At 42.8% G+C, this 24,181-nt stretch overlaps 2 protein-coding genes across 2 annotated transcripts; both read right to left on the reverse strand.

The window, feature by feature from the left end:
• Positions 1-2,385: 2,385 nt before the first annotated feature.
• podxl2 (podocalyxin-like 2) lies at positions 2,386-16,098 on the reverse strand. Its single transcript, XM_026347129.1, has 13 exons — positions 15,866-16,098; positions 10,000-10,346; positions 9,449-9,794; positions 9,084-9,193; positions 8,095-8,323; positions 7,718-7,894; positions 7,277-7,524; positions 7,110-7,184; positions 6,321-6,477; positions 6,019-6,080; positions 4,885-5,064; positions 4,519-4,680; positions 2,386-4,419 (listed from the first exon to the last, which is right to left on the reverse strand). Exons 1-13 carry the CDS (start codon positions 15,915-15,917, stop codon positions 4,360-4,362), a joined length of 2,205 nt encoding a protein of 734 aa, XP_026202914.1. The 5' UTR covers positions 15,918-16,098; the 3' UTR covers positions 2,386-4,359.
• Positions 16,099-16,522: 424 nt separating this feature from the next.
• mcm2 (minichromosome maintenance complex component 2) lies at positions 16,523-23,543 on the reverse strand. Its single transcript, XM_026349678.1, has 20 exons — positions 23,481-23,543; positions 22,493-22,686; positions 22,231-22,403; positions 21,711-21,841; positions 21,480-21,618; positions 21,284-21,381; positions 21,068-21,189; positions 20,659-20,866; positions 20,438-20,572; positions 20,145-20,336; positions 19,916-20,009; positions 19,472-19,550; positions 19,185-19,356; positions 18,988-19,114; positions 18,716-18,828; positions 18,433-18,597; positions 18,145-18,219; positions 17,843-18,025; positions 17,562-17,717; positions 16,523-17,440 (listed from the first exon to the last, which is right to left on the reverse strand). The coding sequence occupies exons 1-20, from the start codon at positions 23,484-23,486 to the stop codon at positions 17,330-17,332; spliced, it is 2,673 nt and encodes an 890-aa protein (XP_026205463.1). The 5' UTR covers positions 23,487-23,543; the 3' UTR covers positions 16,523-17,329.
• Between the last annotated feature and the right edge of the window lie 638 nt (positions 23,544-24,181).

Genomic DNA, 24,181 nt, shown 5'->3' on the forward strand with positions numbered 1-24,181 from the left:
ATTTAGATGACTGAGATCTGCCTGTCCGAAATTAAGAAAGGTCTTTTAATAATAAAAGACACAAATCTGCTTCTTCTATATTATTATATTTCTTTATATTTCACTTTATTGCTGCATATTCAATCTTCTTGAATCTCGCTGTTATTTTTATTTGAATGATTTGTCTGTGTCTGTGTCACATTCAACTTAAATTTTATTTGAAAGGTCCAAGTTAAATAAATAAGATTATAGTGAATGCTCCTATTGTAACAATTAACATCATAAGCGTATTCCTATCATTTAAGATATGCTGCTAATTTAATTCTAAAATTGATAAATAATATATTTGTTTGAAAAATATGATATTATTCACCGACATTAAGACAAACCATTTATTCACTTTAAATTTAAATTAAGAGAGACAAAATTAGGTCCCACAAACACAAAAAACACCAGTTTTTATGTTCGGAGTTGTGGAAGAAAGAATTGATCAGTCACATTTTTTCCAAACTTTATTTCACATGTGACATAACTTATTACACTGACAACTAAAGAGTGACAGACAATGTAAACAAAATGCTTATAAAGACTTACAAAAAGACAATATATACAACAAATTAAAAGAACACCTGGAATGAAACCTCAGCAAGATGTAGGACAAGAATCTGGCTAAAAATCTTACCAGAAAACTCAATTTGTTCTCTTTATACAGTGAGTCATTTTAGTTTTTTGCTACAGCTGAATGTCCATTGACTTGCACTAGCACTGCTAAAAATGCAAATGCTGCCATCATATTCTGAGATGAAAGATCATCTGTGAAACAAATTCAAATGATTATTATCTGTGAAGCGTTCAGTTTTCTAGCAAGGAAAAGCACCAAAAAGCAAACGCTCTTATTCAGGCATTCAGCAAACTAAAGCAACAGAAGCTGTGTGTTTCATTACGGTTTTTGATACTGGTGCTCGCTGCAGTGCTGAAAGCTACATGCTAATCCAGATGACAAGGGGACACGTGTCCTGCCTGTGTCTTGTGCTTTAAACAGATCATCTACATAGCAGGCAGTCATATTAGTTATTCAGCATGAACAGTACTCTGTCTTGAACTCTCCATAAACCCTGCTTAGCTAACAAAGTGCATATCAATCAGCCTAGTTTACAGTGAAGCCATATACAGTATTGTTACATCGAGAAAAGTCAGAGTAAAAGGAGCTGAAACACAGGCAGCATCTTGATTAAATGCAGATGGGCAATTCTATCTGTACCAGGAGACGTGGAGAGTGACAGCTGCAGCAACGAAATCACTGTCAAAAACTGAAAAAAAATAAAAAGCATGTTGAAAATAGCTGCTGCATCTGTCGTCCTCCATTTCAGTAAATCAGCCAGCACGTCTGATCTGATATTACTACTGTTATATGACAGTTTGGTCATTTGCCGGTATTTTAGAAATGCAGCACTGAACCTGTCAAGCCCACGAGTCTCACGTTTAGTGACTTGGCAACGATTAAAAGCTGGTTAGTGAGTCAGACGATGCTGCAGCAACGTGAACATGAGCTCATGGAATCGGACTATAACACTGACTGGAGCAGGGTTTTATGACTCGTCCGTCACTGTAGTGACTCTAACACGACTCAAACATCGCTGTAGTGACTCTAACACGACTCGTCCGTCACTGTAGTGACTCTAACACGACTCGTCCATCACTGTAGTGATTCTAACACGACTCAAACATCACTGTAGTGACTCTAACACGACTCAAACATCACTGTAGTGACTCTAACACGACTCGTCCGTCACTGTAGTGACTCTAACACGACTCGTCCGTCACTGTAGTGACTCTAACACGACTCGTCCGTCACTGTAGTGACTCTAACACGACTCGTCCGTCACTGTAGTGACTCTAACACGACTCAAACATCACTGTAGTGACTCTAACACGACTCAAACATCACTGTAGTGATTTTAACACGACTCGTCCGTCACTGTAGTGACTCTAACACGACTCGTCCATCACTGTAGTGACTCTAACACGACTCGTCCGTCACTGTAGTGACTCTAAAACGACTCAAACATCGCTGTAGTGACACTAACACGACTCGTCCGTCACTGTAGTGACTCTAACACGACTCGTCCGTCACTGTAGTGACTCTAACACGACTCGTCCGTCACTGTAGTGACTCTAACACGACTCGTCCATCACTGTAGTGACTCTAACACGACTCAAACATCACTGTAGTGACTCTAACACGACTCAAACATCGCTGTAGTGATTCTAACACGACTCAAACATCACTGTAGTGACTCTAACCCACTCGTCCGTCACTGTAATGACTCTAACACGACTCAAACATCGCTGTAGTGACTCTAACACGACTCAAACATCGCTGTAGTGATTCTAACACGACTCAAACATCACTGTAGTGACTCTAACCCACTCGTCCATCACTGTAGTGACTCTAACACGACTCAAACATCGCTGTAGTGACTCTAAAACGACTCAAACATCACTGTAGTGATTTTAACACGACTCGTCCGTCACTGTAGTGACTCTAACATGACTCGTCCGTCACTGTAGTGATTCTAACACGACTCGTCCGTCGCTGTAGTGACTCTAACACGACTCAAACACGAGCACACTGACTCCAGTAGTAACCATGAGTTAATGATGTAAATATTATAGTAGTGACTCGGACGTTCCCGTGGCTACGTGTACATGACTCTAGTGACTCAAACACAGCCGCAGTGATTTGAACGTGATCACACTGATTTAGATCAGACTCACTCAGGTGATGTTAACCACATGTCTCATGCTTCTAGTGGCCAGAGCACGACCACAGCACGAGCGTGATGACCCCGATTTTAATATTAACACTAAAACACCGTAAACTCGGGGCTCGACTTGACTTCTACATATTTTTCATGCTTTTGGTCTCTGAATGTTGCCCATGTGTCATCGCCTCAAGATTTAGCCAGGAGCATACAGCAGCCATTCCAACACTATTGTAAAAAGCGTATTAGGCTAACAGCACATAGTAGAGCATCACATGACTTGTTGTAGAGTGAACACTTAACATCCTCAGCGGTTACAACCATTCCTATAAGCAAATTAGAGCTATTTCAGTCACTGTAGTATGTAATACATTAAACATGATGCAGCATTTCACCGATGATAGTCGCTATTTCCAAGAGGACTCAATAAAGTGCCAAAAGCTTTCTGTGAAAGTCGCTGAAGGTTTTCTGTTCCGTCTTTTAAAGAAGCAGCTAAGAGGAGTCAGTGCTGTCACCAAGTCAGACACTGGGGAACATCTACCGACTCTAAATAGACCTTTCATGATCAGACTTCATGTACTTCAGTACTTGGCTTTTGTCAGCAAACAGTGGTGGAGAAAACTGTAAGAATCTGACATTCACAGTATTAGGGATGAACAACAGGTAGAAAAATATGTAATTAATATGCAAAAACTAGGAAGATGTGGAAGTGCATTGAAACCACTTTATATATTGTTGGGTATTTTATATTTTAAGTTCATCATAGGTTTGGTATTTAAAATATTAATTTGTACAGTAACTAATGAGTGTAGCTGCCAGATGAATGCTGTGGTACAGTATGAGCCTCTGAAATATAATGAAGCAGAATAATAAAGTAGCAAAAAGGAAAATACTCCAGTAAAATACAAGTACCTCAGAATTGTACTTAACCACAGCACTAAACGTGTTACATTCAACAACTGGTACTTTTTGGGTAAGATCAACACTTTATTTGAGATTTCTGCTCCCACTCTATTTGGTGTAATGTGACTCAAGACAACAGCCAAACTTTGTTCCTTTACATTCAAATACTAAAGGCGTAAAATGTGCTTTATGCTATGATTTATTTCTAATTTTATGTCAAAAATATCTTGTGCATCAACAGCACTAAAAGCTAAAACGTAAAACCATAAGGCACACTAAACTTACTTATTAAGTAAAGGTGACATTATCTAACATCAATGAGGAAATGACATTTCCAACGTTTCAGTCTGAAGTGCAACCTTCAGATTTTTAAAGGTTGACATCTCAGAAGGTTTTTCTGGTTTATTGTTCTTTTGTGGATCGAAATTTTTAATCTCAAACTTATTGTGTGTGTGTGAAATATTCCCCAGTGTCTAATCCATAACGTCTTCATGATGACATCAAAGACTCCTCCTGCTATGATCTATCCTACCTTGACTCTGATTGGACAACACCAGTTTTTACCTAAGTGTTTTAACTTCCATCAATAATTTCTTCAGTTCTTCTTCATCATCTCTCCACAAACATCTGTTTCTCTTCAGTCTCACTCTTCGTCCCTTTAGGCTTCGCTTATCATCTGTCCATAACCCTGTCTCCTCGTCCTCTTCGTCCATCAGAGATGTGTATCCTGCTCCTCTTCCTCCTCCTCAGTCGCTGCTTGATTGACAAACACCTGGAAAAGAAGATGAAGCCCATTACCCTCTTACCATCAGGTTCATTCCTCATCCATCTGCATGTACATTATTTTCCATCTAATCAGTCGTCCCATCACCTGCCAGCGACTGCCGTCCTCCCTGACTCCTTCTCCTCCCGCTGCGAGCCCGTTGGTGCTCGGCTTCTTCTGCTGCATCTCAGGTTGGCTGTCATTGGTCACATCCAGTGTGGGGTTGTCGTGGCAACCATTCTCCACAAAGTGAAGCTCCTCGGCTCGAAACTGAGCAGAAAAACAAGAGCAGTGAAGAAATTCACATAAGTTCCACACGTGCATCTCCTGACGTTAATGTGAGGAACATTTAAATAGTTGGCTCATCGTTCTTATTGACAAAAGCAGCGCGACACACGTCTGCAGCTCATTTCTGCATCCATTTAATCATCTTATCACACAAATACAAGCGTGTACGCGTGTGTTACCACCGACCGTTGTCTTAGCTGCAGGCAGTCGTCTTTGCCAGCAGATGTATATGAATCCAGATGTGATGATGACCATGCAGATGGAGCCGATGATCACCAGAACCACAAACAGCTTGCCGTAGTCGCTGCGCGTCTGACTGGGCCGAGACTGACACGTATTGGCTGCGCTGTAGTTCTGGATGCCCACCTCAAGAAACACAATCACACACAGCAGTTTAACTAAATAGTAACACAAACACAATTCTTCATTAGAAATCAGACACGTCTGCAGACGTTTGAAGGAAACTTGAGTTAAAAACCACGTTGGATTCTAAAACTTTGATAATCTTTATTACAGTGTGTTCCTCATATTCAAGTTGCAAACTTGTGTTTTGTAATAGTGCAACAAAAAGGCAGAGAAGAGCCGGGATTAACCTTGACCTGAGGACTCAAACTGTTATCTACTGGGAGGTGAGACAGGTACATCTTGGTACTGAAGAGCGAGAGAGGCTTTACTTTACGTCCAAGAAGCTGCAGATGTGCAGCATAAGACTCCCTTTGATTCAAGGCGGAGTAGAGGTTTCCTGTTTGGCCATTTAGTAATGTTCAATCTGTGAAATGCAGTTTTTTCTTTTTTAATTGTATAAATGTAAAGTAATTAGAAAGACTTTAACTGTTCATCTGGAAACATTTTACAACATGTTCAGACTCAATAAACTGCCCGAGTTAATATTTTACCTGGGAGCAGTAACCACAACATAAGAAACCTTGACCTTGATATATTTAGCTGAATATTACATTTATCAGGATTATTTATCAACTCAGATTCTACTATAAAATGATCTTAACTGATCAGCTGAGCACTGAGTGATTATCATTTGTGCAGCCACCAATAAATTTAACCAAGAATCCATAAAATACTTGAGGACAGTTCTGCACTGTCACCATTTCAAACCAAGCTGCTTCAGGGGAGGAAAGAAAACGCTGATGCTTTACTTATTTTGTGAAATATTAAATAATTCTGCCTTAACAGAGGTTTGGAGACCAAAAGCATCCAAACTACTAATAGTGTTAATCAAATGAAGTTGAGCCCTGTGCTAATCTAACCTTCTGTTGTAACAGTTCTCTACATATCTGAGGGTAGATTTTACTGGACATGTACCTTATTTAAACTTTTCCTGATTTCTCCCAGCATTCCCAGCACATCCTTGGTAGCTATCACTCCTGGAAGACACAAAACACAAGGTATTAAATTCAATCCTAGCCATAACTTTCAGGCTTGAGATATCACATTGTGTATGTTTTCCTCCCTGTGTTTTTTTAATTAGATGCTGTAATTAGATGAAGGTAAACACAGTTAGGATAAGGATTAGGGTCGGACATTACGTTGTGATGGTAAAAGGGTTCAAAGTAAAGTTCTAGGGGATGCATTACGTGTCCTCATAAGTGTGTGTATGTCAGTACCGTGCTCAGATGCCACGTTCATCAGCAGCTGGTGCTGCTGGTGTGTCGGCTTGCTGAGGTACAGCACCCACGATCCCTCGGGACTATTCATCCTTCGAGCAAACACTCGCTCCATTGTCTTCAACAACCGTACGCCCTGGTCTACACGAAACTCCTCCTGTCACACACACACACACACACACACACAACTGAGGAGTGAGATCCAACAGGACGAGTGTAGGAGAACAACCATAACAACCATAAGGTCGCTGCCATGGCGACAGACACCACAGAGACAGCCCCTCCATCACGTCCTGAGCCACACAAAACCAAACGGCCTCTAAAAGTAAAGTCCTGTTGTTCTGGTTCTGACTGTGTGGGAGAATCAGTCTCTGGTTTATAAAGTCATTTCTGTCTAAACTGACACAGTACAGGTTAAATACTGATGATCGGGGTTGATTCTGATGCTTTAACTGTTTAATGTGGGTCTTTTATGTTTCATTCGACTCTTTTCTTCCTGGATTCATCTCAGGAAACTTTCGGGTGTGAAGGGTTTTTCTTAGCAACAGCTGCTTGAGGAGATGTTGTCCTATATACAGAATCGTCCTATATGTGGGTACTATTTGTTGTTTTACTTTCTACACCTGAGTGTATGTGTTTAAATGACTTGATATTGGTCAGTTTACTTCCATTCTTGTTGTTTTGTGTCACTATGTGCTGCTGGAGGCCTAAATCTTTGATATGTCTAATAGAGCATCTATCTAAATAAACACAGCACCTTTAACGTCAATATTACAGCTTTGTTCTTACACAGTTCAAGTTTTGCGTCATGTTGAGGATGACGTAACCGCGTCCGGCCAGCTCGCTCCAGTCCACACACACGACCTGAAAGACGACAACAAACAACATAAGAAGAATGATAATAATCACTAAATGTAAGATCGTACACACACACACACACGCACGTGTAACTCTACCTGCTGGGCCTCCTCCATCTCATCAAAATCAGTGTCTGGCATGAAAACTTCTGTGACCCCACCGCCCCTGACCTCTGACCTCTGAGTCTGCACAGACTTGGTCTTTTCCAGCCAATCCCAGGACGGGTCAGTGAAGCCGACTGTGGGGGAGGGATCTGTGGTGAGCGGGATGATGTGCCTGATTCTTGACCCCACCTTTCTCCACTTGTCCTCCTCCACCTCTTCACTTTCGTCCTCCACTCGAACACCTTGAATACAAATTGAATCTTGACCTTTATCTGTTTTTACGTCGCTCCCTATCATCAGTAAAAAGTAAAGTGAACCAACTAACATGTAAAAAATGAAACAGCACTGAGCTTGAAACCTCTGTATTAAAGATCAGATTGTTGTTTCACTCCACGTTAACTTGTTCTGTATTATAATATCATGATGTCTTTTCACCTGTCAGCTCGTGCCCTCTCTCTTCCCGCTCTTCCTCCACACTGGGCTGCAGCGGCTCTCTGCTGGGAGCCATGCCAACCTCTGGTACAGTGGGATTCTGGGTAAACAGTCCGATATGTGCCAGACCTGTTTCATCATCTTCCTCCTCCCTCTCTGCCTCTTCGTCCTCCGTCCCTTCTGCAGCGATCGAGCACAGATAAACACAAGCAACCATCAGCTCAACTTCAGCATTTGTTGGTGTGAACTGTAACAGTGTTTGTTTTATTTCATATTTCATGACTGAAATCAACAAAAGCCAAACATGCAGAGACCAGTTAATTAACAGAATCTCCTGAAAGTCTTTTAGTTTAGTGCAGATTTAGGTGAAATTACTTTACCTTTAGTGTAACTTCGCAGCAGCCCAAAGTCTGTGCCTGTGTCTGTCTCCGGTGTGGCTGTTCCTACAGGGTCCTCAGCAGCAGCAGAAGTAGCAGTAGACGTAGAAGCAGAAGTAGAAGTAGCAGCAGGTGTAGTAATAGTTGTAGTGATGGAGGAATGAAGAACTCCGTAGCCACTGGACTGAGTGTCTTCCTCCCCCTCTGCCTCCCACAGCTCTCTCCCACCCAGCTACATAGAGAAACAGACAGGTTACAAAGAGACACTGTGGATGTCCAAATATAATAAACTGTAGTAATAGATAGTTCCCACAAAGAAAATATTGATTAAAATGGAAATAAAAAGCTTTCATATTATGTTGCTTTTGCTTTTTTATCTTAAATACTCTCATCACTGAGACGGTGTTTTGAAGTGACTCTAATGTTTCTAATGTTGACGGCACAAGTAGTTCATGATGGGATGAATGATGGTGTCAAGGTAGCATCAACATCAGACTAACATACCATCCATACTAACCTGAAAAGACCTAAACATGTGTCTTATTTCATTGAAGATTAAAGATTTAAGAAACAGAAGTCACTCTGTCAGTTTTCTGCAGTCACTCGGTCGACACAGGCCACATAAATGCTAATTAAATCATTCAGATGAAGGTTAGTAGGTGAGCTCTGGATTATCTGCAATCCAATTAAAGTCCAACTGCAACTGATCCAAACTTCAGCGTCTTTGTTAAAGACTGCTCAGCATCTGTACGTAGACAGGTTCTAGAAGTAAAACCGTTCTGCTGCAATCTGCCAATTACACTGTACAATAATAATAATAATAATAATAATAATAATAATAATAATAATAATAATAATAATGGGTTTGGGTAATAGGTTTTTCTGTCTTTCACATATTTTTCTAACAGCTGTTTTAATCTATAAAGGGAAAATACAGTTTAGGTTTATAGAAAATAAAATAAATTCTATGTACAACTTTTCTCTGTCGTCACCTCCAGAACTGGGGAAGTACGATGCTTCTCTAGCCCAGAATCGTGCATCTCAGCTGGGGTGGAGACGTTAGGCTGCTTGGAGGCGGATGGTTGTAAAACTGGACTGTAGCCTGTGAGACACATAAGAGACATTTCAGAAACACATCTGTGTTTGTATCATGAATAAACCTCTTGCCAGCTAATCTTCTACAGTTGCAAGAAGGTTTTGACTGGACAAAAAGACAATAAGTGGAGAAATAATACTTAAATTAAATCATGTTAATCTACATGTGACCTGATCTGAGACAAACTGCAGCTGGTGCAGAGACTAACGTCTGTGGAACTGTTGCTGATTGCTGAAGCTGATTGTTGTAAGTTCCACTAACCAATCAGAGCGTCCAGATCTGGTGTCGTGTGGTTGACTTCTAAGTGATCGTGATGATCTGTTCGTCCTCCGCCCTCTTCGTCCCTTCCTCTTATGTCTTCCCCGGTCCTTTCTCTGTCCTCCCTGGTGTCTCTCTCCCACTCGTCCTCTCCTCCTCTTCTCTCTCGGTCCTCTCCTCCCTCCTCTCCCCTCTCTCTGTCCTCTATATCTGTCCAATAGTAGCCCGATCCTTCCTGGGAGGCATCACCAACTCCCGGTCCACCGTGGAGCTCTGTCTCTGGGTCAGTGGTGCCCGTGTGTCCCCTGTAGCTTTCTACATCCTGGGGAACCACCAGATGGACCATACGCTGAAAGTCAAACACACAGATATGTGACAAAGAAGATTTAATTCGTTTTTTTTTTAAATAATTCTAGTCGTTACCAGTATTCAAGTATTATTTTTCTTACATACAGTATGTGTTTGACTCATACTGATAAAATGTGATCTGTATAAAAAGCACTGTTAGATTCATCAGTACCATATAATAACTTCAACCTCGAGCTCGTCCTCACCTCCATCTCGTCCTCCACGTCTACATTTTCATCCACAGCAGCAACACGGGTCCTGGCTACATCCTGGCTGCCTGAGGGTGGTGGGTTTAACTGAGAGGAGTTCACTGAGTCCATCTTGCTCTGGGAACGGGATGTTTCGTGAATCTCTGGCCAGCCCATGTCATGGACCAAATGAGGCTGAGCTCGCACCAACTCAGCGACGGACTGACGTTTGTTTCTGACCAACTCCTGGATGAAATGCGGCAGCGTTGGCTCTTCACCCTGGAACAGACCAGCTGCTGGGGGGTTTAAGGGTATGACGCGCTGGGACGAGGCGAGTCTGAAGCCATCGCAGCTCGTCAGAAGAGCTACAGCAAAGACAGAAACAATGTCTTCATTAGGGAATCTGATTAAACCTGGTGTGAAGGTTACAGGAAAGACGGGGGGAGGACTGACTCTTTGAGGAGTATGATAGTGAAGTGAATCATATGTTTGGCCTTCACAGTCACCTGAACTCAACACAGAGGACATGGCCCTGGATCCAGAGTCCAGAACTGAAGAACCAATGGTGCCACTTGGTGGCCAAACAGAATAAGACACTTTATGTTGGTTGTGCACAAATAAACAATAAACAGGCGCTTCAGTCATTGAATAGTGCTGAATACTGAGCTTGATAAAAGGCTGCAGCACTGAGATACCAAGTAAAAGTAGAAGAACAACTTCAAGTATTAGATACAAGCTTTCAAATGTAGTTTAAATTCAAAAGTACAAGTACTCCACTAAGAAAGTAATTTCTCTGGGCATCAAGCTGACTGAGTTTTTAAAAGTATTTTAAATTATTTGGATTTATTCCACATGTGTCTCATAAATAAGATTCCTGCTGTAAAAGTACAAATTGTTAATGTTAAGTTTAATTTAAATTTTCTTTTTTAAAGGTCAAAAATAAGTAAAGACATTTTCTGGAGGAGGAATCTTCTGTTTAAACAGTAAATTAAGGTTTTCTAGTATAATATAAAATATTTAATATAAAATATAATATACTGTGTTACATATTTATAAAAGAATCTGTAATTTTGACATATCTGCTAAAAACTGTGAATTATAAACATTTTATTGAAGCTTTTATAATGTTTAAAAGTTCTAACTAGAAGATTTTAACATGTGATTTGATCACAGATGATTTTAGACGCTCATAAACAAATGATGGAGGCTGAAACCAGAGAACCAACTTAACTAACTAATTAATGAATTCCCTAAACAGGATTAAGACAGTTTGTGTTTTATGTTTTAAATACAAACAGGGAGAAAACGCAGAGAAGAGACATTTAATTAGCTGTTAGGACAAAGTGCTCTCGTCTGCACCGCTGCCCTCAGGAGGTCACACAGCTGTCAGCCTGTCTGTCTGTCTATCTGCCTGTCTGTCTGTCTGCCTGTCTGTCTGTCTGTCTGTCTGTCTATCTGCCTGCCTGTCTGTCTGTCTGTCTGTCTGTCTGTCTGTCTGTCTGTCTGTCTGTCTGTCTGCCTGTCTGTCTGTCTGTCTGTCTGTCTGTCTGTCTGTCTGTCTGTCTGTCTGTCTGTCTGTCTGTCTGTCTGTCTGTCTGTCTGTCTGTCTGTCTGTCTGTCTGTCTGTCTGTCTGTCTGTCTGTCTGTCTGTCTGTCTGTCTGTCTGTCTGTCTGTCTGTCTGTCTGTCTGTCTGTCTGCCTGTCTGTCTGTCTGTCTGTCTGTCTGCCTGTCTGTCTGCCTGTCTGTCTGTCAGCGTGCCTCCATCCATCCTTCACTAATCTCCATCACTTGGCACAGAGCGGGGCCCTCACCACAGTCCTGTATCCTCTGGTCCTCTCTGTCTGGGACCACAGATGGTCGTCTGACCTCAGGGGCCGACTGAGCAGATTACGGCATCAGAGCCAACACGCACACGTCTGCATCATGTTACGATCTGGCTCGACAGCACAGACCCCCAGAGTCTGACGTGACACCGATCCACCAGTTCATCAACAGTCTGATGTCTGAGAAACGCAAACTCCAGAGTTTTACATTTAGTCATTTGACAGGAGACAAGGTGCAAGACGAAGGCAGCAAGAAGGTTGCTAAGAGCTTATTAATGAACTGTGGACAGACGTGGTGGCTTGTGTGTGACACTGAAAACTTTTTCCTGTTAGATGCCACATCAGACCTGTTTCAACACGACAATGATAAAACCGTACAGACCTTTAGTTCACCTTTAAAATATGCTTAGTACAAAAACCCGGTGGCCTATAAAACGTCCTACTCTCTGTGGGCGACTGGTCCAGCGAGCAGCTCCACAGAGAGCGAGACGAGACAGATGAGAGGATGGACGTTAAAGACGGAGGGACGAACAGGAGGAGACACAGATAAGGGATCCGTCACCCGGTGGAGAAGTGCTGGGGTTGTTTTAAATCTTCTCCTCTTCATGAACTCCAAAGTCAGCACTGTGCTGATTAAACTCCACGTTGATAACAGTCTGAAACATCCTCGGCGGCGTCACAGCTCGAATTTAATGATGAAAAATAGACCTTTAGAAAGTGGAGCTAAGCTCAGTTCAGGGTCGCTTGTTGTGCGTTTGCCTGTCATTGGAATATCACAGATAATGGGCCAGATGTCACCATTAAAACGTGGCTCCTGCTCACACATCTCTCATTGATCTTTTACTGTCTGGCTGAGGGGAGCTTGCAGTGCCATTAAAAGTCCAAAGAGGGTTTAAAAGTTGCTGCGTGTGCAGCTGGAGACTTCGCTTCACTCTTTAAATCATGATTCCTGATGCAGTGTTATTGTGTCTCATACCCAGGAGGAAGATCCTGCAGAACAGAAACGCTCGGCCAGCTACATGAACAGGGACTGAACCCTCAAACCCAGGCAGCATTAGTCAGAGCATTTCCTGATGACCCTCCACTTTACACTGTGAATGAGACAACCTCATTCACACCCTTTAAATATATATATAGATATATCCTGCTACTCAGAGGATGATCTCAGCGTTACACTTTACATCCTTTTTATTGACGGCACCGTATGAAAGATACAGTGAAAGGTGTTCGTTGAGTTTTAGTAGCTGAGTGTGGAGGTTTCCAGCAGAGAGCAGAGCTAACATTTTATTCCTGCACTGATTCCTGTGTGTGAAATATTCTCTTTTTCCAGGAGAAATGTCGAAGAAGATCATAAAAAACTATAACAACATCTAACAGACTGGAAAACAAACCACATGTCGTCTCCCAACAGGAGTAAGAATGTGTTTATTAGGTGCCTGATTGGGATGAAGTCGATCCTGTGAATGAAACTGAAGTATGAGATGATGATGGGGATTATTTGATGTCTCAGTCCACTGTTCAAGGTCTTTTTTAAATAGTGTTCTCATCCTGTGTATCAGCTGGGTGTGACTGCTGCAGGATGAGAGCGTGGTTACTGAACACTGGACCAATTAGTTCAAATTACAACAGGAACTTTATGGAACGAACCAGACTGACGGTGATTTAAAATAAATAGTGTTTAAAATTAGGACGTGACAGGTAGGAGAAATAAAAGGAGCTGATGGAGAATTAGAGGCTCCAGAGACTGAAAAGAACATTACAGATGACAGGAACCAGAGAAAAGGAAACACAGGAGGTGTAATATTATCACAATTATAATCATCACAGAGGTTAGTACAACATGGAACTGTGGGAGGTTCCCATAAACATCCCATCCTGACCCATTAAAGGCTTTACTACATCTAAACTACACTAGGTGACAGAATATCTTTCAGAATCCAGACGTTCCTGAAACTCCACTCAATCCCCACTGAAGGTTCAGCAACAGCAGGACTAACACATTCACATCAAACCAGAGAAGAAATAAACCACTGGTGTACTGAGCAGCGTGCAGATAATTCTACTACTACTAATAACAATAAATAATAAAATATAATGTAATGATTATTGAATCCTTCAAACAGTCGTGGATTCACTTTCTGTACTAATAAAATCCAGTAACACGGTGACGTGTGATCCTTCATGAACCTACATCTTCACTGTGACCTTGGATTTTTGTCCACACAGGAACTTGGCACCGTAATGACTTCAGAAACATCTTCCAGCGTCCATCCAGCTGAGTTCAGCCTTATCAGCTTAACACAGATCAGCTCCACGCTGAGCTCGACGAGGGGGCCGGGGGCCACAGGGGCGAAACGAGCAGGTGCAGGAGGAGATTCCTCTGAAGTTCCTGAACCGACACTGAACCAGATGCAGAATCAGGAACGAGCCGCTCGACACACTGAACAACGTGAAGCTTCTGCTTTCTCAGGAACATGAACGTTCCTATTTGCTGCGTTCAGCTTCGATTCTGACCGTGAACCTAAATATGCTGCATGTTGGGAGCTGGGGGTCCTGAAGCCCCCTCCCACGGTGGTCTGAGACCCCGCAAATCAGCTTAAGTTAGGCTGGAACCCTCCCCCAAATCCCCTTCACCCCTACGGATGTGATCAGTGTGGTGCAAACGCTTTTTGAACTAGTTTTAAAGATACAGTAAAATAAATAATGACGCAGTTTTTTTACCTTTTATTTAAAGTCATAATTTAAACTATAGGTCAAAATGAACTAAATGTAATAAAGATTCTTTGAATTTAGATTCTGACTAAGGTCAAAATGCATTTGTAGATATTAAAAACTCAACAACAGAGTTTTATCAGTGTAGACACATTAGAACAAACACTGATTTACACACTGACCACTGCAGTTTTAACTAGTAAAATGTTACTATGAAGTATTTCAAAAACAGAATTAAAGGTTTCTTAAAGCAGAATCAAGAAAAAAAACATAAACAATACATTTAATTTGAGTTTTGACAGGTGATTATTTAAATGGATGAATATTTTAGTCAGACTAAATTGAACTGTACATATTTTTAATTGGATTTTAATGGAGGTCAATGGGTAATTCTCACTAAAAGATAATTACTGATGCCTTTAATTGAATTTTTAATTGCAGACATCTTAAACTACAGTTTCACTGTAAATCCTGCACCATGAAAAGCAAATACTGGAACTTCAGGTGAATTAACATAACGTTAATCTGTAACCCGTTTGATTATTTATCATTTTTCAACTAAAGGGTGATTTTCTGTTTTAATAGAACATCTTTGTGTTCGGTCCTGCTGCTCTGACAGAAACAGCACCTTGAACACATCACCTTGCAGTGACTGTGATATTTGATAAATGATTCATGGATTTATTCCAAAATTAATCAGCAGATTAATCAATAATTCAAAGAACGGTTAGTTGCAGCTTAAATCATTAAATATTATAATGAGACTCATATAAAACAGGATTCTTTCTGTCTGTGATGATGCAGCACTGCTGATGGATCATTTGTAAACCACTGAAAACTAACTCATGTGATGATGATGATGATGATGATGATGATGATGACTCTTCATGCAGCAGGTCTGCCGTGTGTGTGTGTGTGTGTGTCTGACTCTGCAGTGTGTATGTCTGCTGATTTAAGTGCGCTGCGTGCCTCCCACACGCTGCCAGTCTGTGCATCCACTTTGCAGAATGTACCGTGAACACTCGGTTGAAGCAGGCGGCTGCTGACTACACCCTGGTTCCAACTCCATCATTAACACCAGCATGATGCTGCAGCGCTGCAGGACGTGAAATAAACCTCATGAACGTGCTTCCACTGAGTCCCAACGTGTCTGTGGAGCTCAGCAGTGAGTTTGCGCTCAGCTCCTCTTGCTGTGTGATGTTTTTCAAACTCTCTAAAGATTTATCTCCTGTGTATTTTCTGCATTTGCTTCAGTTTGCGGTGAAACCTGTGCGTCCTCTAAAACTACTGACTCACTACAGCTGTCCACGGCTGTGTCATAAATAAGAGGGGATAGAAACAGACTCACCGATCAGTGTGATGTGCAGCAGGCCCGGCATGTCTGCTGCAGTGCTCAGCATCCTCTGCCTCCCTCCTCCTCCGCTCTGAATGTTCAGACCTCGCAGATTTCAGCTGCAGATGCGCTCTGGATGTGAATGGAGGCCGTCAGGAGGAGGCCGAGCTCATGGCCGCCTGTCCTGCATGTGTGCGGGCTCAGTGAGCAGCTGTCTGCGGTGTCCGCACAGACCAGGATCTGATCTTCTGCTGCTGCAGCACCGACGCTGGAAATCACCGTGCGCCAGCTGCCTGTTGTTGCCGGCCGTGGCCGCTGGGTGTCGCTGCGCTGACTCCTGACTGCTGCGTTCAGGAGCTTCTCGTGAATTCTGGATTCTTCAGAGGTGGTAGAGGTGCACAAACTCACTACTTAGGTAGTAAAAAGTAGTCCACTACAAGTAGAAGTATTGTGGATTACTTTGAGATTTAAAGTAAAGAATAACTATAGTTACACTATTAACTCTTGATTAACCTATTTTAGTAGGATTGATTAAACATGTTTGAGTTGAGTCCAGATCAGCTCACATCCTCTCCACAAACTAATCTTTAGAGGATTCAGACGTTTCATTCAGTTTAACAGCTACTGCAACACTCCTAAGACTACTAAAGTATTTATTTAGTTTGTGCAGAAATCAAACAGCTTCAGGTCTGAAGTCCAATTAATGTACAAATTCAAGGAGAGAACCATTTACTATACACAATATTATTAATATTAAGCCTTTAACTGTAACAAGCAAACATTGGGCAACACATTTCACATTAGTGCTGAAAAAGAAAAAGGGTGAAAAAATATGAAAACATTTGAAGTAATGTGAAGAAAAACTGGATGAAAACAGAAGTTTAACAAAGAAATTTAATATTACAACAGACCTTAATCCAACATCAAGTGAAACAGTAGAAACATCAACATTAGTTTTAGAGGATTCAATTCAAACATCTTCTCTGCAGCCACTGACGAGGAACCAGAGAAAAAAGTTCTTCACACAACAAACATGTACATTTATTTACAATCAGCCCAAACTGAGGGCAGATACAGTGACAGGAAATGGATTGAATGTTTCTGAAGGACCTGAAAAGTAAGATCCTGTCAGTTATTCTGTAAAAATACAATTTATTTTCCTTTTTTTTTTTCTGTTATTTTGCAGTTTTTCCATAAGGTCCTGACAAAGTAGAGCTAATCATCATCAGACCTGAACACAACCAACATCAGCTGATTATTATTTATTTCCTCTGTGATACATTATCCAGCAGAAACTCGATAATTTCACCATTTTGTGCAGGATCGTCTTCACGCACAGCCAGTCTTCCTCTGCTGGTTAATTCCTAGTCAGTTTACACCCAAAGGTAACAACGTCTCACTGTATTTCCACCCAAACGACAACTTTAAGGCCCAGGAATATCACGATCTCTTGGGGCTGGGCGGTGGAGGATTTGAGTTTTAGAACTGCTGCAGGATCAGCTTCTTCTTCCCGTCATGGCTGAACTTGTTGGAGCGGAAAAGTTCGCTGTCGTAGAACGCCGACAGGTTGTGGATGCTGATCTGTCTCGCCTGGTGGAGGAACAGGAGGTCATTAGATCTCGTTTTTTTATTAATATTAAAATCGTAAAAACAGGATTAAAATACTGCACAGCACCGTGTGCCACACTACACCTCTTTCATTTTTCTTTACCTTATCCTGCAGGTCTTTCTCCGGTATCTCGATGGTGTCGTTCTGGACTCCGTATCTGTTCCTCTGGTAGGAGACCTGCTCGGCCACCAGCTGTTTGAGGATGAAGAGCAGCAGCTCGTTGTTGTCCCTGCGGAAGGCCAAGTACCGAGCGAACGTCTGCACAGAGACAAACATCAGAATCAGGAGTTCTGTCAATAAACTGATCATTTCATTTTTAAAATTAACTTAATTAAGGCCATCTGCCTCCCAAACACCCCGACTATTAAGCGGCAGCTACAAACCTTCCTCATGCTCCTCATGACGCTGAACTTCTGTGTGTCGATGAAGCTCTCCAGCATGACCCTGATGGCCATGTTGACGTCATCCTCCAGCACGTAGTCCCTCAGATGCATCTTGGCGTGGGCCTCGGCCATGCGGATCATGGACTCGATGTGGCGGACTGTGATGGGGATGCTGCCTGTTGCCTGATAACGAAACCAAACCAGCCATTAGAGATTCGATATCAAATCCAACGGAATCATTTTAATGTGCACGTTGTGTAAACACCATCATTTTTATTTACAGAGTAGTTCATGGGACTCACCATCGACTCTTTGCGGAGGTCACTGTAGATGCGAGCCACTTTGTCCTGGTCCATCTGGTTCAGCTTGGGATGAATCTGAAAACAAGAAAAAAATTATTTTAAAACATGTCGCTGTCCGTTGTCATAAAGTTAAATCAGCTGTTATTAAATTATTTATCAGAGTAAAATGCGTGATGTTCTGTTTTCCCTGAAAACTAATGATTCACCACTCTGGCATCATTTACACATTAATTTTTATATGTGTGACTCTGATGGTTTTAAACCATAAGTAAGTGTGAGCGTTCGTACCCGCTCTTTGGCGTAGATGATGTACTTCCTCAGCAGCTCCTGAGGAATCGTCGGCACGTCGGTGGAGTTGGGAAGAACCACCTCCTCCAAGGATGCGCCGCCCTCTTTGTTGCTCGGGTGATGCTTGATGTGAGAGCCGACCACAAAACGAGCCAACATCTCATCCTGGTCCATCCCAAGACAAAGGATATGTTGTAAGAATCATCAAGTACTAAGGTAGTTACAGAGTAAATTCAGCCAAAGACAAGTGTGTGTGTGTGTGTGTGTGTGTGTGTGTACGTACCTGCACGGGGTCGACAGTGTCACGGACGACACACAGCACGTCGAAACGAGACACAATGGGCTCCGTCAGGTCCACGTTCTCTGCGAAGGTCAGGGAGGGGTCGTACCTGCCGCCTGCAAGGAAATGATGACAACTGTTAATTAATTAATTAGAAGAAGCTGTAAAATAGAAAATGTAGAAGTTTTCAGTCAACAGCTGAAAATCCTCTTATTTACAAACTGCTTTCAGCCACTGTGGATAAATGAGTGAAGAGACATTTAGCGTTTACCCACCGATCGGGTTCGAGGCAGCGATGACCGTGCACCTGGCCTGCAGAGAGGTGACGATGCCGGCTTTAGAGATGGAGATACTCTGCTGCTCCATGGCCTCGTGGATACTCGTCCTGTCTGCATCGTTCATCTGAACAACAAAGTCCGGTTAGATCTTTATTCACTGGGTTATGAGCGACGAACAGTTTGGCTCCACTCACCTTATCGAACTCATCGATCAGACAGACGCCACGGTCGGCCAGCACCAGGGCTCCGGCCTCCAGCGTCCACTCGCGGCTCACCGGGTGTCTCTGAACGTAGGCGGTCAAACCGACAGCAGAAGCTCCCTGACCCGTGGTGAACACAGCGCGACTCGCCACCTTCTCCACGTACCTGCAGAGAAAAGGTATCGATCAGAAAAGTTCTACTACAACTAAACAGCGTTGTGTGCAGATTCACTCCAGTAAGTTCAGTAGCTAATGTTTTTAATGCGTTAGTTGAAACGTACTTGAGGAACTGGGACTTGGCAGTTCCTGGGTCTCCACACAGAAGCACGTTGATGTCTCCACGCACTTTGTGTTTGCCACCTGCAAAAACAGAGTGACGGGGGTGAGCGTTTAAGAATCAGAAAGACTGGAGAGATTGTTTTCTACAGTAGAAGCACTGATTCAGCTCTTTGCTAAATGGCGATCAAAGGAGAAAGAAAGGAGAGCAGAAAAAAATATAACACCAAGTAACAAGCACATAAACTAGACAACTGCAAAAGTGTTACTGGTCTTTAACTATTTCCAAATTGCATTTTCCTGCTGGAATTCCATTGTTGTCTGTGCACCAACCAGTTGGAGCACTATGGTTGTGAGACTGAGCAAAAGAAGAACAAAACAGTGCCACCAGGGCTGAGGTGTCCCACAGGTGTATTTACTGGGTTTCCTAAAGCGATTTGTCTTTTTACCTGGATTTTTGGGCTCTCCTCCAAACAGTGACAGGGCCAGAGCTCTCTTTATGTCCTCGTAACCGTAGATGGACGGAGCCATGCTGGCAAAAATCTACAGACAACAGAAACTGAGTTATGCTGTGTTCAATGCACGTTTACACCATGTGAAAACACATTCTGCAGTCGCTGCCATATCACACATTACTGCAGATCAAATAAAACATTGAGACAGCGATTGACTCCTCACCCTCTCTCCGATACGCTCGTCCTTTGACAATGCAACAATGGCCTTGACGTCTTCGTCTGTCAGCTCTGCCACAGCGACGCCCTCGTCTCTGCGGGTGATGTGGTTTGCCAGAATCACTGTGGCGAACACTGGGAAGCCATTCGCCATGTTCAGAGACCCATCGTAGTTGTTGTGATAGATTCCCGTCAGCTCCTGAGAGAAGGAAAGAAAATGTGTCAGTCCAACCTCATTTTTAACAAAACCACAAACTCTCATCATGGATTTCAGACATTTAAAATTTCTGTTTGACTCACAATCTCGTCTCCAGGTTTGCAGCCGTCCACCAGGTCGGCAAGCAGGATGGCGTCTTTAGAGCGCGGGAGGCGTCCGGCGGCGACTTTGCCGGGACTCTCCTGGATGGTGATTCTCTGGTAGTTCTGATACACGGTCTGCAGAAAGGAGACGACTGGTTAACTCACAGAGGACACGTACAAAGGGAATGAACAAACTTGTTTCTTTAGTACTTCCTCCTCACCTCCTCCATGTTGATCTCAAAGGGCCCCAGGGACTGACATTCAGGACACGAGCCGGGCTTCACCTCCTGGTTCTGGGACTGGAAGAAGGGCCCCAGCACAAAGTTACACTTGTTACAGTTGTACTTGACCATGCTGAGCTGGGGGAGGACGCCGGTGCAGCTGCTGACCACGCCACTGGTCCGGATCAGCTGGTTCAGGTGGAGCTGCCTGAAGAAAACAGTTTGGAAAAGCAGAAAGTTTCAGAGGAGCCGACAAACTAAATGATTTTCACCTCATCTGCTTGCAAAAAACAAATCTGTTTTGTATTTAGCGAAATAAAAAACATTTTCTATTCCCCAGCAAACAAACCAGTTTAATAACTGGATTCATTCAACTCGGACCCCAACATCCAGCAGGGTGAGGCATTACCTGAGCGAGCGGATCTCCTCGACCAGTGGCAGGTTGCAGATGCGGACGTGGATCTCGTGGGCGATGCGGTCATATTTTGGGTACATGGCCAAAACCACTTCTTTAGCCGCTTCATCAAAAATCTGATGAAAAACACACAGGTTGGTTTTTGTTTACTTTCATGAACAGTGTCCATCATCAGTTCTGCTCTGATAATATTAAACGAGCTAAACTCACCTTCAACATCTCCGTTGGAGCCTCTGGCAGGAAATAAGCCAAAACGTGCTCCCTGGCTGCGAGATCTTCGTAGTTTACAACCAGACTCTCCTTATTCTCTGAAATCACATATTTGGATCAAAGTTCATTCATTTATCAGCAGAAACGAGTCAAGTGTCCACAACAAAGCTTTATTGTTACATCCTGCTGTACCTACCTTTACACATGTCGCTGATCTTCTCCTTGAAGACGTTGTGGCCGTTTTCGTCCACATGTGTCCGCAGGAAGTTCTTGAAGCGGTTGTAGATTTCCAGCCTGGGAGCCACCATGGACACCCATTCCCTCACAGTGTGGCCCTGTAGACCAACCGAAATACCGTCAGACACCCTGCCACAAGTACCACATCATCATCATCATCATCATCATCATCATCAGAAGTGTTACAAACCTTCATGTCCTCCAGATTCTCAATGCTCTCAATCATCTCCTCTTCTTCTCCATCTGTAATGCCCTCTGCTGCCCGCTCAGCCAGACGCCGGCGCCGAGCCGCCGGGCGCTCGTCATCCTCGTCTTCACTATCTGAACAACACCAAAAGACAAACACGCTATTCATCCTGCACCTTTTACCATTCAGCCTCCTCCCAGTAATGCAAACTCCATTCTTTATTCTCAGTTTACATTTAGTCAGCATTAAACTACACGACTACCACTGGATTCTGAAGAAAATTTAAAAACAGGATGTTCTGCAACTCTTTTCTATAGGTGGTACTGTGCACATCTGTAATGAAGATATAATGTCATACAAGTCCTTTACCTCTATTGAATGGCTGATGTACAGGTAATTATCACTGCATTACTGCAATACTTAGATAAACCTAAAAACGGGATAATTCTTTCTTCCAGGATTTCCAACTGAACATTTTAGGACATTTACTCCTTCCACAAATATTATTCCAGTCACTCCTCACCGTAGAGCAGTCCTCTCCTCAGCCGCCCACTGATCCCCTGCTCCCTGTCCCTCCTCCTCATGGCCTCTTCGGCGGCAGCTCGAGCTCCAGGTGACAGCTCTGACAGATCCTCATCATCCAAGTCCAAACCCTCTGCCTCATACTGATCCAGGGCTGGGATGGCACGGTAATCCCTGAACAGAGAAGGAACAAACGCTTGTTGTCACTTAGCCCAAATAAAACTGTATTTAAAGTTTTGAAACACATTCATCTCCATCCTCACCTCTCCATCCCGTCCCCAATCAATTCTTCTCCGTCCATGTCTTCCTCCTCCTCTTCGGGCAGGGGTCCCTCACCCAGCAGCCCCTCCGACTCATCCTCAAAGGGCGGCAGGTCTCGTCCGGGGCTGGAAGTCATGTCTCCTCTCCTGGAGGCTCGGCTGGGGCTGGTGGCCATGTGGTAAGACTCGGAGGAATCCTGACCACAAGTTCAAAACACAAGAATGAGTCATTTATGTTTTCCTATTTGTCTTGCAGCTCTAATGTTGAACCTATTACTGGGCATCCTCTGTGTTTACAAGACACGAAATGAGAAAAGTGATTTTAGAGGAACAGAAGTACCAGTACTCAACGCAGAAAAATGACCTCTGTGTTCTATTATTATATATTTGGCTCATTCGTGCTCATGCATTCATTGTACGATGAAGGAAACATACTGCAAACTTAGCAACAAGCTACCAGTTACCCTTTTACAGATGTGTGCACAAAATCTTAAACGGTGAAATGCATGTTAGACTGTACATTATAATCTAACCAAGAGCAAAACGTTATGTGTCATTATCATCAAAGTCTTGTCATTAAAAGATCCACAAAGGTTTTTAAAGCAGATTAAACTGAATGTTGACTGAACATCTGAGAAAAGATCAGCAGCCACATGGCGAAGCTGCATTTACAGCAACAGATCGATTAATAACAGGCTGTCGTCTGCTATTAACTGGAAAAGGTTGATATTAAGACATTAAATGGACAAATGACTAAAAACACCGTAGATCCAAACTTTTAAATCAGTTTAATCCAGTTTTCTAAAAGCAAACATCGACCCACGTCTGTCACTGTTTTGTCCTCACTAAAGTACGAACGTCAAGCTTTATTTACTTTAAAAACTCAAACTACAAACATACATCAGATTGAGACTACTTCTTATTCCTCCAGCAGACACATTAAACACACATTTTCGACCGTATTTGTTCGTTTTTACAGGTTTTAACTCACCGCCATTGCTGCACGTTCGTCTCTTTCTGCCTTCTTCTTCTTCTTCTTCCTGCCGGGAGTCGCTTTTCGCGCGAAGAAACCACGTGACGTTGAAAGCCCGCGAAAAATGATGAATATTCAAACTAGCCGCTGACGTTTCTCCTCCTGATTGGTCGGTGCGTCTTGAGCGGGGCGGAGCCACATATAAAACAAACGCACCCCTGTCACATGGGCGGGGTTTGTGACGTAACACTTTATTTCCCGGGAATATTTGGGCCAAGCTCCATTCTTCTTCAGTGCCTCCTTTGTCTGCTCACTCTGCTCTGTTATTTTAGTTTATCCTCTTTAAAACACAAGTTTTCAAAAGCAGAAATGGAAGAATAAAGTTAATAACATGTACAAAAGTTATGGTAAAAAGTTCAAACAGCTGCATCCTATAATATGTTTTATGTTCTTTACTTGAGAACTGTTTGTATATCTACTCCTGTCACCTCTGGTTTAAAATATATAAAAAAGTATGTCGGTTTGTGGTGAAGAGGTTCACATTTCCGAAGAAGCGTGGTCTTTGATCACAGCTGACACACTGATAAGCAATCATCCACCCACACCTCTTTAGGTACATTGACGTCCCTCTTGACATCACCAGCTCTTCTCGACTTTGTTTATTTGCAGCTCCTGGACGATATTTCCACTGCAGGGATGGAAGACACTGGTGAAAACCA

Source organism: Anabas testudineus, chromosome 5 (genome assembly GCF_900324465.2).
Source record: "Anabas testudineus chromosome 5, fAnaTes1.2, whole genome shotgun sequence".
Classification (NCBI taxonomy): domain Eukaryota; kingdom Metazoa; phylum Chordata; class Actinopteri; order Anabantiformes; family Anabantidae; genus Anabas; species Anabas testudineus.

Excerpts from the sequence above, each read along its gene's own strand:
- podxl2 (XM_026347129.1), bottom strand. The coding sequence starts at position 15,917 with ATGCTGAGCACTGCAGCAGACATGCCGGGCCTGCTGCACATCACACTG. Across the intron at positions 7,525-7,717 it reads GAGAGGGCACGAGCTGACAG|GTGTTCGAGTGGAGGACGAA; the intron begins GTGAAAAGACAT and ends TTTGTATTCAAG. Across the intron at positions 6,478-7,109 it reads TGACGCAAAACTTGAACTGT|GAGGAGTTTCGTGTAGACCA; the intron begins GTAAGAACAAAG and ends TGTGTGTGACAG.
- mcm2 (XM_026349678.1), bottom strand. Across the intron at positions 19,551-19,915 it reads AGGAGAGCCCAAAAATCCAG|GTGGCAAACACAAAGTGCGT; the intron begins GTAAAAAGACAA and ends CTGTTTTTGCAG. Across the intron at positions 18,026-18,144 it reads ACCTCCGCAAAGAGTCGATG|GCAACAGGCAGCATCCCCAT; the intron begins GTGAGTCCCATG and ends TTTCGTTATCAG.